This window comes from Zasmidium cellare (assembly GCF_010093935.1).
Source record: "Zasmidium cellare ATCC 36951 unplaced genomic scaffold M409scaffold_63, whole genome shotgun sequence".
Lineage (NCBI taxonomy): Eukaryota > Fungi > Ascomycota > Dothideomycetes > Mycosphaerellales > Mycosphaerellaceae > Zasmidium > Zasmidium cellare.
Window position 1 is genome coordinate 38,350 of NW_022987007.1, and position 13,871 is coordinate 52,220.

At 55.3% G+C, this 13,871-nt stretch overlaps 5 protein-coding genes across 5 annotated transcripts; all 5 read left to right on the forward strand.

The window, feature by feature from the left end:
* Positions 1–205: 205 nt before the first annotated feature.
* M409DRAFT_30319 (uncharacterized protein) lies at positions 206–1,525 on the forward strand (the record flags this gene model as incomplete). The annotated part of the gene is made up of 1 exon (XM_033809869.1): positions 206–1,525. The coding sequence occupies one exon, from the start codon at positions 206–208 to the stop codon at positions 1,523–1,525; it is 1,320 nt and encodes a 439-aa protein (XP_033660069.1).
* Positions 1,526–2,199: 674 nt separating this feature from the next.
* On the forward strand, positions 2,200–3,180 carry M409DRAFT_61007 (uncharacterized protein; the record flags this gene model as incomplete). Its single annotated transcript, XM_033814633.1, has 2 exons — positions 2,200–2,281; positions 2,336–3,180. 2 exons carry the CDS (start codon positions 2,200–2,202, stop codon positions 3,178–3,180), a joined length of 927 nt encoding a protein of 308 aa, XP_033660070.1.
* Positions 3,181–3,716: 536 nt separating this feature from the next.
* M409DRAFT_61008 (uncharacterized protein) lies at positions 3,717–6,128 on the forward strand (the record flags this gene model as incomplete). The annotated part of the gene is made up of 7 exons (XM_033814634.1): positions 3,717–4,483; positions 4,585–4,739; positions 4,833–5,113; positions 5,249–5,364; positions 5,425–5,514; positions 5,604–5,721; positions 5,940–6,128. The coding sequence occupies 7 exons, from the start codon at positions 3,717–3,719 to the stop codon at positions 6,126–6,128; spliced, it is 1,716 nt and encodes a 571-aa protein (XP_033660071.1).
* A 634-nt stretch (positions 6,129–6,762) lies between these two features.
* On the forward strand, positions 6,763–9,075 carry M409DRAFT_30322 (uncharacterized protein; the record flags this gene model as incomplete). Its single annotated transcript, XM_033809870.1, has 1 exon — positions 6,763–9,075. One exon carries the CDS (start codon positions 6,763–6,765, stop codon positions 9,073–9,075), a length of 2,313 nt encoding a protein of 770 aa, XP_033660072.1.
* Positions 9,076–9,792: 717 nt separating this feature from the next.
* M409DRAFT_61010 (uncharacterized protein) lies at positions 9,793–12,934 on the forward strand (the record flags this gene model as incomplete). Its single annotated transcript, XM_033814635.1, has 3 exons — positions 9,793–10,176; positions 10,402–11,345; positions 11,395–12,934. 3 exons carry the CDS (start codon positions 9,793–9,795, stop codon positions 12,932–12,934), a joined length of 2,868 nt encoding a protein of 955 aa, XP_033660073.1.
* Between the last annotated feature and the right edge of the window lie 937 nt (positions 12,935–13,871).

Below are 13,871 nucleotides of genomic sequence, written 5' to 3' on the forward strand. Positions count from 1 at the left end.
TGGGTCTCCATTTTTCGTGCTCGAGCAAGCAAAAGCGGTCTGCCTGCCTCGACACTCCCCAATATTCACTTCGCTCCTTCTTCTACACACCCACACCTTCCCTCGCCGGACTGGCCTTTCTCACACCGCGCAGGCGCATGAGCGCCTTGGACCACGACATCCCATCGCTCACCACCCCCGCCGCCGCCGCCGCACCGCCCGAGACATGATATTCCGATTTCTCGGCAGCTCGCTCTTCCTCCTCTCCATCGTCTTCACCATCCCCCTCGCCTTCGATGTCGGCGGACGTACCTGTGGGCTCGCCTTCAGTCTGAGCCTGGCATCATACTACTTCTTCCTCTCACTCCTACGACTCGCGACACCGGACACCTCGACATGGCGACGAGCGGGAGTGCGAACAGTGGCAGCCCTACAACCTCTGGTCATACCCGCGCTGCTGATATGGAGCTTGAACAAGTTCAGTGTGGATGGAGGGAGTGATGCCAGCTGGGTGACGCGCGCTTTCTACAACGCGACCAAGCCGCTGCACCATACGAGCTTGAGAGATTGGGTATTTGGCAGGGAGGGCTTGCTGGAAAGTACATTCATCGGCGGATGGGACAAGCTGCTGCGATACTCGACGCCGGTCTTCCAGTTGACGGAAGGCTTCTGCAGCTTGCTGGTCATTCAAGCCTCTGGTCAGGTCACGAGATTCCTGGTCAACACGAGCGACTCTGGCGACAACTGGATGATTGGACTCCTGGTCGTCTCCAGCAGCATCATCGCCAGCTCGGTCTACTTCCTCTGGCGCATCACCACCTTCCCAGGTCTGGACAGCCAGGATGCAGTCCTGATCGGCATCGCCATTGCTTGTGCCGTGTTCTTGGCTGCGTGGGGAATAGGAAGTGGACGTGGGAATGTGGTGGAGAGCAGCTTGCTGTTCGCGTACATCACCCTCTGCATATACCAGATCTTCACCGACTACCAGCCAAGTCACCCCCTGCCGGAAGTTCCAACGCCAGACGCCGCGGAGTTTCCTCCGCTACCGCCCATACTGATGGCAAGCTACACCACCGTCCTTCAAGCGCTGTCATCGTTGCCAGCCACATTGCACAACGCCTTTGGCTTCATGCTGGCCGCTATTCAGACAGTCACCCCTTCGGTCATCATCTCGTTGATGTACCGCCTGATGGTGCTGTACGCAGCGGCAAGAATCATCCCAGCCGTACGAGAATCTGGTGCACGGGCATTGGCTGAAGACCCATCTTTCGAAGAATCGTCTGAGAGTGTCCAAACACTGATGGGACTGTTGAGCTACTTCAGTCCAAGCATCCTCATCGCAGTCTACACCAGCCTGCTGATGCAGCACTTTGCCAGTGCCTCGGCCGATCAACCTGGAGAGTGGTGGACGAGTCAAGGTGGTGAAGGTGGAGGTAATATCAGCCGATGGGCCAACCTGGCTGGAACCATGGCCTTGTATGCAGTGGAGCTGTACTTGGGCAGGGCCCACGATGACGGACTGACAAGCCACTGGAAGTTGGATTGAGGGGGCGAAGTACCAACAAAGGGAAAGATTGAATTGCAGCAGAGCCTGCCTGAATGCGCAGAAGACTGGCACTTGAATTGAGCTCTTTTGCCGTTAGCCCGCGAGACATTGCAGGCTCCCCATCCCCAAGACGAGCGTTTGGGCTGATCCAGTCGATGAGGTCACCAAACCTACGAAACAGATGCCAACGGACAGACAAGACAGATAGAAGGAATGAGCGGCGAATGGATACCTGCTTCCATGGGGCGTGGGGAGGTAATGTCTGATTTCATGGAAGCGCAAGATTGAAGTTGGCATGGAAGACGGGATGGAGGCGTAGAATGAAGCGATACCTGGGGATACAACACGGCGATAGTACGTAACCCACCACCGAGAAATCAAACTCACCGTTTCGTAGACTGCACAAGCATTGTCGAACTTTTCAAGAGTGATGTCTCGATGTTGAGCACGTGAGATCGTGTCTTGTTCCTGGCGATCGGTAAAAGCCAAATCCCAGCACTTCAACGTCATTATGATGGCCCGCAGTTCTTCAATCAAATGGATGACGGCAAAGATCCAACAAGCCTCTTCAAAACAAAGCAAGAGAAAGAGGCCTAAACTCTACAGAATCATTCATATCACCAGCATAACCACATCTGGGTCGTCATCAACGCCAACCAACTGCATCTGCAACAATGGCTGCAACTCACCACTTCGACGTTAATCGTCTCTTCTCAGTCAAGGACTATGTCTGCATCGTGACCGGAGGAGCAACAGGTATGTCACAAGCATTCGCAGTACTCTCGTCAGGCATGTACTAAATACTACCAGGAATCGGCCTCATGGCCACGCAAGCCCTCGCCGCCAACGGAGCCAAAGTGTACATCACCGGCCGCCGTGCTGAAGTCCTCGAAAACGCCGCCAAGCACCACTCGCCCGAACAAGAGCGCACCGGCGGTCAGATCATTCCTCTCGGACCCTGTGACGTACGGAAGAAGGAGGATCTCCAGCGGATAGTGGAGGAGCTGTCGAAGAAGGAGAAGTACATCAACGTGCTGGTCTGTAATGCTGGCGTGGCAGGTCCCAAAGCCGAGCCGAAAGAAGAGACTGCGAGTGATCTGAAGAAGACGCTGTGGGAGAATGAGAGCGTAGAGGAGTGGCAGCAGACAATGGAGACGGACGTCACGAGCGTATACTTCACCACCGTCGCTTTCCTACCTCTTCTCCAAGCCGCCATCGGCCAGACGAAGAAAGAAGTCGGCGGCAACGGCGAAGAGAGCAAAGTCGAACCGTACGAACCCTCCGTCATCACCATCTCCTCCATGTCCGGCCTCATGCGCCACGCCCAAGGCCACTTCTCCTACAACGCCGCCAAAGGCGCTACCGTGCACCTCACGAAACTCATGTCGGCCGAATTCCAGAAATTGCAGATCCGCATCAATTCCATCGCGCCTGGGTACTTCCCTTCGGAGATGACGGCCAAGGAGAGCGATGAGAAGAATAAGAGCGGGTTTCCTGAGGGTAAGATTGAGCAGACGGGGCATGTGCCGTTGATGAGGGCGGGGAGGGATGAGGAGATAGGGATGGCGGTGTTGCAGTTTGCGAAGAATGCGTATGTTAATGGGGACATAATGGCGGTTGATGGTGGGGTTTTGAATGTGGTTAGTGGGAGGTGAAGGAAAAATGTCATGATAGAGGGTGAGCACATTTGACGTTTGGGTGGCATGGCTCAGCATAAAAAGCAAGGCGTTCTGGAGAATACTTGAGGTCGGTGATGTCTGATGATGGTCGTAAACAACAATCCTGCAAAGGTGGAGACACGAAATGAAGCGAGAAATTGAAAAGCGCGAGGATGAAGACATATCCAGAGCTCAGTACGATATTTCATCAATGGAGGCTAGCCTTGATCCTGCCATCTCAAAACGAGTAGAGCTACGTACTTGACCAATCTTGGACCGCAAGCTGACTCAAATACATACAACCACCTTTTCGAGCACAGCCCCCGCTAGTCACTTAAATTCCTGATTCGGTTTCTTACTCACATAGCTAGGTGCGTCAAGACCTAAACTAATAGAAGCGACCGCAGCAAAAACCTATTTAGATTGATCGGACCTGGTCATGAGTCACTCCTGCGCCCCAGGGATGAGAGTCGCTTTACGATTGAATAAGTATAACAACAAACTGGTCTGTCACAAGTTCTCTGCTCAGGAATATGGCGATGCAAGCCACGTCCGAACGACCTAAAGCGTCTCTACTCACCCTTCCCTACGAGCTCCTCGAGCAGATCTTCGAACACCTCTTCCAACGCCCAGAAGGACCGATCATAGTCAAAGGCCATGAAATCCTCTTCCGCCACCACTCCGACAAAGCCCGTCCTCTCGTCGGAGAACGACCACGCGCTTACCTGCTCCCCAACAGCTCGAATGGAGAAAAATCCCCCTCCCTCTACAGCACACATCCCCTCGGGCAGGTGAACACCCAACTCCGACGCGAGATCTCGACGTTCCTACGCACCGCCGCCGTCGACGTCGTAACGAGGGTGGAAGGATTCGATCACAGCCATTTGATAACTCTCCTCAAATCCCTCCCGCCGACGAAACTGAAATCTCTCACCGTCGACCCCGACGCAGACGCGGAGCACACCCGGACTCTTCGCATCCACCTCTCTCCCGCATACACCCCAGCCTGGACAACGCACCTCACCGCGTACCTCACCGCCATCTCCGCCCTCATCCCCCAAGATCAAGAAATCTCCACGGCCATCGCCCTGCTTCCCCAGCCCGAAGCGCATCGTCCTCATCTGGGGGTGTTGTACACGCTGTATCGCCATTGGAAGGAGGGGATGCGTGAGGGGCCGGCGAGGGAGGAGGTGAGGAAGATTTTGGGGGTGTTTTGGGCGAGGGTGAGGGGGGAGGGGGTTTGCATGACGGGGCGGTGGAAGATGAGGGAGAGAGATGGGAAGTTGGATGCGTTTGAGAGGTGGGTTTGGGGATGGTAGTGGAGGGTTTGGGCGAGTTGGGGGGCGGGACGCGCGGGTGGGTTGTGTGTTGTTTATGTTGTTGTTTTTGAGTGTGTACGAGGGATCTGTTGTGGTTGGGAGGGATGTGGATGTATATAGCTGGTGCGAATGTTCGTCGATTGGATATTCAGGAGTCTAACTTTTCCCTCGACTTGGCGAGTGCGCAGCGAAACAAGAGACACGTAGATAGACAGATGGATTGGATGTGCTCAAACGGTAAGTAAGTAGAGATGAACTGCGGTCACACCGCGACAACTCTCTCCACAACATCGTAACGTCAACATCTGCATAGACTTCTCTCGAGTACAGTCTCCAGCTCTCATCAACCATGCACAAGCGGCGCAAGAAACCTACGCCGTCAAGTCTACCACCGAACCTATTCATTCATCCGCGCAGAGGAACGGAGACAACATTACATCCGATCGCAACTCTCGCCTGAGGGGAAATCTGTGGCACGCTCCCGCGCAAACGGCTCGCTTTATACAGATCATCCGAGGGTCAGGTTTAGGGGAGGCGAGGGGAACAATCTTCTACTTCAGCGCAGGATTGTGCTTCTAGTCGGGAGGGAGGTGGACTCGCGTGGGTTTGAGGTGAGTAGCGTTGATATTTTGTAAAGGCTTTTTGATATCAATCCTTCGTCATCACACCGGTCTTGATGTAAGATGCGGTCAGTGCCAGGATCTAAAGTGAGCCATCAGTGTCTACTGGAGATGAGGTTCATATAGGCCCAGGCACCGCGCTGCTACAACGAAGTTTGGGCGACTTGCGGTTATCTGCGAAGGTGTTTCCTCCAGCGTAGCTTGCATCAGTCTCGGCTCGAAGTGCTCGTGGGTCGAATGAAGTGAGCGTGGTCAGCCTGCTGATCTGCCAGTGACAAGGTCTACTGCTTCTGGTCCTCCAGCCCTCGATTGCTTCTTGGGCAGGCTGATCCACGACGAATGTTTGAAGTCACTGTCGGCCGCTTCTACTTGAGGGGAATGTCGCTTGAAGGGTATGAAAAGCGAAGTTGAACCTACCTGCCATCACGTCAAAGTACAGCATTCTCGACTGCAGAAGACGTGCTTGCCTGTGCATCAGCAGGATGCTCAAGATGCAATTGACCAATCAAGAGGCCTGTTTTATGCATCGGAGGCCGACCCACGGGAACCGATGTCCGACACAGACAGGTGGTGTTGCTGGAGGTGCAGCAACTGGAAACGTGAGCTGCTTTGAGCTGTGGCTGTCGAAGTCGGTGAGACAGTCTGCATGGTTTGTTTCAGGCCATCTTGTGCAATGTCCCCAATGGCTGCATGGCCCAGCATCAGCTTGTGAGGGGTTTTGCCTTGTCCGCGGTCGTGACTTCCTTCTTTTTCATATATACCCATAATGCTCTTCCTCTTTCCGTCTCTTGTCAAGTTGCTTGCTCTTCATCTGAAGATGTGCGGTAAAAGTCGGACCCTAGAGGGAGACCAGGGGAGGAGTGAGGTGCTATTCATGTGGGTCAGCTTAGAATCAGGGCGCGACAGGGATCAGGTGGGAGCTCGTGGTTCACAAATCCAGCCGCAGAAAGGAAGGGACAACAGACAGACGGAGGGAGTGAGAACGTGGGCAGGAGCGAGAAGATAAGGGAAGGATGTCCAAGATAAGCATCGCGACGGTTCACGCTCAGCGAAGGGATGCAGGGCGCTGTGCGAATTGCTGTTGCTGCTTGCTCGCCGGAGTTTGATATTCCACCGACTGTAAGTCCCCGGCGGGTACCGACTGTGGAATTGGAATGTGCCTGTGGATATCGTGGGTCTGGGGAATGAGGCAGGAACGATGCAGCACATGCTGTGTGAGTGAAGGAGATGAGGGGAGGTGGTGGAATGATTTGATTGATGAATTGATGGACTGCGATTTGTGACTTCATTCAGTACTGTCCCCCTTCCAGCAAGGATCGGCCGGTGAACAGAGATGCAGTGCGGGACGTGGATGGCTGGTGGTGAGCCGATGACGTGCCGGAGCGCCGATGGCGGGGAGTGTGCGAGGTGAGGAAGGAGCTGTGGATGTTTTTGGTGGGGGTGAAAAAAGTCGACGACGCTCAGCGAAACAGCAGCTCCCTGGCTACATAATAACATTCCGCCATTCGTCTCGCAACTCTCGTCCTTTCTCTGACATCCCTCCCGCCAATTCTCCCTCTTTTCACTGCTATAACCTCACTTTCTCACCTTTGACCACCACCGCCACCACCAGCACAGGCAGTCCACACCCCACCGCCACCATGGTGCAGTCATCCGTCCTCGGCTTCCCGCGCATGGGTCGCCTGCGTGACCTCAAGAAGGCCAACGAGGCGTACTGGGCCGACAAGCTCAGCCGCGACGAGCTGCTCGCCGAGGGCAAGCGCCTGCGTCTCGAGCACTGGAAGATCCAGAAGGACGCCGGCGTCGATGTCATCCCCAGCAACGACTTCGCCTACTACGACCACGTCCTTGACCACATCCAGCTCTTCAACGCCATCCCCGAGCGCTACAGCAAGCACAACCTGCACAAGCTCGACGAGTACTTCGCCATGGGCCGTGGTATCCAGAAGGACAACGTCGACGTCCCCTCGCTCGAGATGGTCAAGTGGTTTGACTCCAACTACCACTACGTCAAGCCCACCCTCCAGGACGGCCAGACCTTCAAGCTCTCCGAGAACCCCAAGCCTGTTGCTGAGTTCCTCGAGGCCAAGGAGGCCGGCATTGTGACCCGCCCTGTGCTCCTCGGCCCCGTCTCTTTCCTCCACCTCGGAAAGGCGGACCGCAACCAGACCGTCGACCCCATCACTCTCCTCGAGAAGCTGCTCCCCGTCTACGAGGAGCTGCTCACCAAGCTAAAGGAGGCCGGTGCCGAGACTGTCCAGATCGACGAGCCAGTCCTCGTCTTCGATCTCCCAGCCAAGACCCGCCAGGCCTTCAAGCCCGCCTACGAGAAGCTCACCGCTCTCCAGGGCAAGGCCGGCCCTCAGCTCGTCCTCGCCACCTACTTCGGTGACATTGTCCACAACTTCGATGTCATCGACTCTGCCCTGACCGGCACCTACGCCCTCCACGTCGACCTGGTCCGCCACCCAGAACAGCTCGAGAAGGTCATTGAGCACCTCGGCCCCAAGCAGATCCTGTCTGCCGGTGTTGTTGACGGCCGTAACATCTGGAAGACCAAGTTCCAGCGTGCCATTGAGATTGTCGAGACCGCCATCCAGAAGCTCGGCAAGGAGCGTGTCATCGTCGCCACCTCCAGCTCCCTCCTCCACACCCCACACACCCTCGAGAGCGAGAAGAACCTCGACGAGGAGGTCCGCGACTGGTTCTCCTTCGCCAAGGAGAAGGCCGCTGAAGTCGCCATCCTCGCCAAGGCCGTCACCAACGGCCCAGACTCCGTCAAGGCCGAGCTCGAGGCCAACGCAAAGAGCATGCAGTCACGTGCCACCTCCAAGAGAACCAACAACCCAGACGTCAAGAAGCGTGTCGACGCCGTCCAGAAGGCCGACTACGAGCGCAAGAACGCCTTCCCAACCCGTTACGAAGCCCAGAAGAAGCACCTCAAGCTTCCCGAGTTCCCAACCACCACCATCGGCTCCTTCCCCCAGACCAAGGACATCCGTATCCAGCGTAACAAGTTCGCCAAGGGCGAGATCACCGCCCAGGAGTACGAGAAGTTCATCGAGAAGGAGATCCTCGACTGCATCGCCATCCAGGAGGAGCTCGGCCTCGACGTCTACGTCCACGGCGAGCCAGAGCGTAACGACATGGTTCAGTACTTTGGTGAGCAGCTTGACGGCTATGTCTTCACCACCCACGCCTGGGTCCAGTCCTACGGCTCCCGCTGCGTGCGTCCACCAATCCTTGTTGGTGACGTCTCTCGCCCCAAGGCCATGACGGTCAAGGAGAGCAAGTTCGCCGCCGAGAACAGCAAGAAGCCCATGAAGGGTATGCTTACTGGCCCAATCACCTGCCTGCGATGGTCGTTCCCCCGTGACGACGTTCACCAGTCGATCCAGGCTCAGCAGCTCGCCCTCGCCCTCCGTGACGAGGTCGTCGACCTCGAGAAGGCCGGCATCTACGTCATCCAGGTTGACGAGCCAGCTCTCCGTGAGGGTCTGCCACTCCGTGCCGGCTCTGAGCGTGAGAAGTACCTCAGCTGGGCTGTCGACAGCTTCAAGCTCTCCACCGCCGGTGTTGAGGACTCCACCCAGATCCACTCCCACTTCTGCTACTCCGAGTTCCAGGACTTCTTCCACGCCATCGCCGCTCTCGACGCTGACGTCCTCTCCATCGAGAACAGCAAGTCTGACGCCAAGCTCCTCAAGGTCTTCATCGACGAGGCCTACCCACGCCACATCGGCCCCGGTGTCTACGACATTCACAGCCCACGTGTCCCAAGCGAGCAAGAGATCAAGGACCGCATCGAGGAGATGCTCCAGTACCTCAAGCCTGACCAGCTCTGGGTCAACCCCGACTGCGGTCTCAAGACCCGCCAGTGGAAGGAGACCAAGGCTGCGCTCAGCAACATGGTGTCTGCCGCTCAGTACTTCCGCCAGAAGTACCAGAAGTAGACGCTTCTTTCGACCTACTTCTAGATCATCGTCGGCGTACATCGGCGCAAGTGAAGAAAGGAAACCCACAAAACGGTGCTTTCTTTGGGAAGGGATGATTTAGACTTATGTTTGTTTTCCGTGGCAGCCATACTCAACCCGGCTTTGCCATTTTCAACACTGTGATACCCGAGTTTACTCATACTCAACGTCTTATCAGCGAGGAGTTCAACAGGAATGGGAGGGAGATGATGATGAAAAAGAAAAGAAAAGTTTGTTTTTATAGGATTGAAACGAGGATATCGACGACTCTCAACGTTTCGTCGTCGATGCCCGGCGAGATGGGTCAGAGGAAGGTTAAACTGCCTGTCTTTTGATGTCTCGCGGGCCGTGGTTTCAACAAAGAGAGAAAAAAGTATGATGGATGATGCATGGGTGGGAGTTACCCTTTCATAGAGTAGCAGCTGCCATCGAATGTAATACTGTTGGACCAAGAAGCCGCTCTCCTTTCACTTGATCAGTGGCAGGTGGCAGTCATGTGTTTACACTGCATCTCTTCGAATGTTGCCACCAACTTCACGATTTTCCACACCATTGGCATAGCGCGACTCTTGTTTCCTCCCGTCTTGGACTTGTTGGAGAGCGCTTCATTGCCGCATTGATACATCACTTTGTACATCTTACTCACTTCACGCCTCACCTCACCACACCTCACCACATCTTCTCACTTGATCGAAGATGGCAGCCCACCTCTGCTGCACACACCCCCGCCAACTCGAATCGCCCACCCCGCCCTACCGCCCACCACCCGGCATCGACGAAACCATCTTCGCCGTCGCGAGTTTACCGTCCGATCACCCCCATGCTTTGAGATTCTTACCGAGACGACGGCATTCGGAGGTCACGAGGGTGGGGGGTGGGATTTTGAGGAGTCCGAGGTTGGTGGATAAGGTGCGGATGAGGTTGGGGAGGAGGAGTCGGGGGGTGTTGAGGGAGGGGTTTGATGGGGTTGATGAGGAGGTGGTGGATATGCAGGAAGGAGAGCTTTTGGGGAGTCTGCCGAGGAGTGGGAGGTATGATGAGGATGCGAGGGTTTTGGGGAGTGTGGAGGTTTTGGAGGGGGTTGGTGAGGGGAAGGAGGGAGTGGTGGATGATGCTGAGGCTGGATTGATTGAGTGCGTCTTTCTTCTCTTCTTGACTATCGTTGAAGACATGAGCTGATCAATGAGATACAGATCACCGACCAGCTACGAAGACGTCGCAGACATCGCCATGCGTGTCGCCGCCCGCCTCGAAGAATCCTGCCTCCCGAAAGCTGCCAGCTCGCCGAATCTTCTCTGGGGCTAGGGACCTGGTGAAGACGTATCGGAGTCGAGACCTCTGCGAAAGACGAGATCTGCTTACCCGCTCATTGGACAGGCCATCACAACGACTGATGGAGAGTCGCTGTCGCCGCTCGCTGTTGCCAGCCCGAAGATGAGGGCGAGAGGGAAGAGCAATTCGAGCTTCAGTATTGGAGCGTTGTTGTCGCGAGCTGGTGCTGGAGCGAGTAGGGGTGGATCTGGAGATGAGAACACTGATCCATCTGCAAGAGTGTCAAATGGTGATGCGAGTGGGCAGTACGGTCAAGACGGGCTACCACGAAGCCAAAGCTCTCATCTTGACCCGGTCGCCATCAGACGAGCGATTGAGTGTACTTCAGCCATGTCGGCTGACTCTGGAGCCGACCATCCTGATATACAAGGCTACTTAGATGCTCACCCATGGAACATCTCTCGAAGCCCAACACCGCCGTTACCCACGGGTTCAACGAGGAGAGCTGAGGGGTACAGTCCGTCAGTCTACACCAGACCTGGCACCAGTGCAGAAGACGCACCATTTTCCAACATACCCAACGATCTCAACGCTACTGTCTGCGCCGAATGGCCATTGAAGGCGCATGATGATCAAGCAGATACCTCGAAGCAGTCGAATACACCACGGCTCTCGGCCCAGTCGTTGCAGAATAAGCCTTTGCCGCCAACTCCAGTCGCCGAGACGACTACCACCGCATCATCATCTACTTCACCCGTCAAGTCACCACCGAGGAAGACGGTCAAGAAGCGTCGCTCGATCTTCAGGTTCTTGCGGCCCGGGAGTCGACGACAACAGTTCCGCAGTATTTCTTCGCCGATGCTGTTGACGAGACCGTCGACTAGTCGGTCTGGAGCGTACGATGGGCCTGGTGATGAGAGGGATCGGAGGGATACGCTTACAGTTCAGTATGAGTTGACGGAGAATCCGATGCATCGGTATGATACAGCTACCACTCAGACTCATGTTGGCTGACTTTGATGGCAGACGATCCTTCACTGCGACGAACACGCCCCAGGAGCGACGACCAACCCTCGTAGAATACGAGCGTAACCTCACCTTCGGCGGAGATAATCGTCGACGGCCATCCGTCATCACACCATCAGCCGTCAGCGCTCCAAACTTGCAGAAGCTGCACGACATATCTGAGGACGAGGTCGAAGAGGAGAAATCAAGTCGTCTCCGCCGCAAGCTCAGTCGTGCTCACGCGCTTGACGAAGCTGGCAAGACACTCATGGGCCAGGCTTTAAAGAAGCATCAGCAGGAAAAGGCCATGTTCCGGTCTGAGAGCAAGCGTCGTGAGAGTCTGGCTCAGCATAATATCTCTTTACCGATATTCACCTCTTCGTTTGGTCCAGCTGCTGGGAGCAGTCTTCCTCCGCCAAGTATTCGGGAACACAACGAACTGCTCGATCCTCTTGATCAGACTGGATTGAAGCCGAGTGAGAGTGCCACCACGCTGCTGGAACTTCCACAAGCAGGTGGCTCGACGCCGATGAGGAAGCCAAGTGTGGTCACCACCTTCGACGAAAGTCCACGTGGACAACGCAAAGCAGCCACCACCAGCAGTACGTCCCCTTCCAAGCGCCAGCCATCATCGACATCACCAAGAATCGGCACCAGCCTCGCATCATGGTCCAAGTTCCCATCTCACACTCGGATTGAACGCTGCAGCTCTGCAGGACGAATCGACAATGTCATCACACGAGACTTCGCCAACGTCGATCCCTCCACCGCACCCATATCACCACTCAGCAAATCCTCCACCACGCGCGGCAGCCGCAAGTCGAACCGCTCTTTGATCAGATCACCTTCCCGCGCCTTCAGCAATCTCGTGCAGTACTACAAAGACATGCTCTCCCGGGGTGAAGGCTTCCGCGGCGCGAATCGTCGGACATCCGTATCAGCAAACACAGGCAGCGTCGCACACCCGGAACTCGAAATGGTCTCTCCCATGCCCGGCGCCGAAGCCCATCACCACCATATGAACCACGCGCATCTTCACGAGCTGGAGGAGCATCTCGAACGCAGCATCGCAGAACATATCCACCACCCACAACCATCTCCCCCCAAGATCGCAATGGACAAAGGCAAAGCCCCAGCAAACGACCTCTTCCGCCAGGAGACCTTCCACCTCCGCGCCCACAGCGACAGCCCAACACCGCCGGACGAAGACGAAGAAGGCCCCGGCCCCCTCGATGGCGCAACTGAGTGGTCCCGCCAAAACCAACAATCCTGCCTGCAGCAACGTCCACGCTCGAGCGCTTCGTCCTCCGCGGTGTCGAGTGTGAGGATCAGGAAGTTCCCCTCGGTGACGGTGCTGGATGATTGGAAGGGGCATCGGGCGAGTGTGAGCTTGTTGAGTCGGTGTGATGGGCAGAGGGTGGGGAGTTTGGGTGGAGGGTTGGAGAGGGGGAGTACGAGGGATTTGTTGGAGGAGTTGGTGAGGAGGGAGAGGGAGGAACGGGAGAGGGCGTTGGGGTTGGGGTTTGCGGGGGAGGTGCGGAGGGGGGTTGTTGTTGGATGAGTTTGTGAGAGAGAAAGGGGATAGTGGAGGATGTAATGGATGGTGATGAGGAGGGACTTGGCTGTTTAGTGCTTGGGTATTGAGTATTTGGTTGGTTGCTTGGACTATGGAACATGCTGGATGGGACCAGGATTGAGCTGGTTTGCTGGATGAAATGACTGTGTAGGAGCAGGATAGCAGTCTCAAGTTCTTTTTGTAGTCGACTAGCTTGTCGAAGTTTGGAACATTTCTGTGTCGAACGAATGGATTGTGTATCATTCGGCTGTTTCTTGCTCCGAATGCTTTCTTCGACCTCTTTGCTCGGACTGATTTGATGGGAATGTGTCTTCTCGGGTTTGAATGTTGAAAAAGTGGATAGTGGTGCATTCAAATGGACTGCAGGAATATCATTTGACTGTTTTGAGGTACCGCCGAATGGTTTCATATAACTGACCCCTTCCCTTCGATGACTGACTCGATGCGAATGTGTCTTCTTGCACTTCACTTTTAGAAGCCTGGACGTTCATACATCAACTTAGACTGTTGGAATATCACTTGGCTTTTCTTGTAGCTGAAGGTCTCCATCTAACTAATTCCTTCCCGACGACTGACCCCTTTTTATACATGACTGACTTGACGCAGACGTTTCTGTCTTCTCGTAATTAACTACTGACCTTACCTTTGGACATCAAGATTGATGTATGAACAAGAACTGTAACGATATAACTTGGCTGTCCTCGCAGAAGGGCTTCCATCTCACCGTCGTTTTCTGACTGGCTCGATGAAAATGCACAGGTGTGGTAGTATTTGGTGGCGATTTTGAGAAGAGACGTCTATGTTCGTGACGGCTTACCTTCATTATCACACGGCCATGGAGGGCGGCGGGAATGGAGGTCGTGATGGAGAATTCATTTGGTCTGGAGGAGGTAATGGGGGTGGCGTGACGGGAGAGGACGAG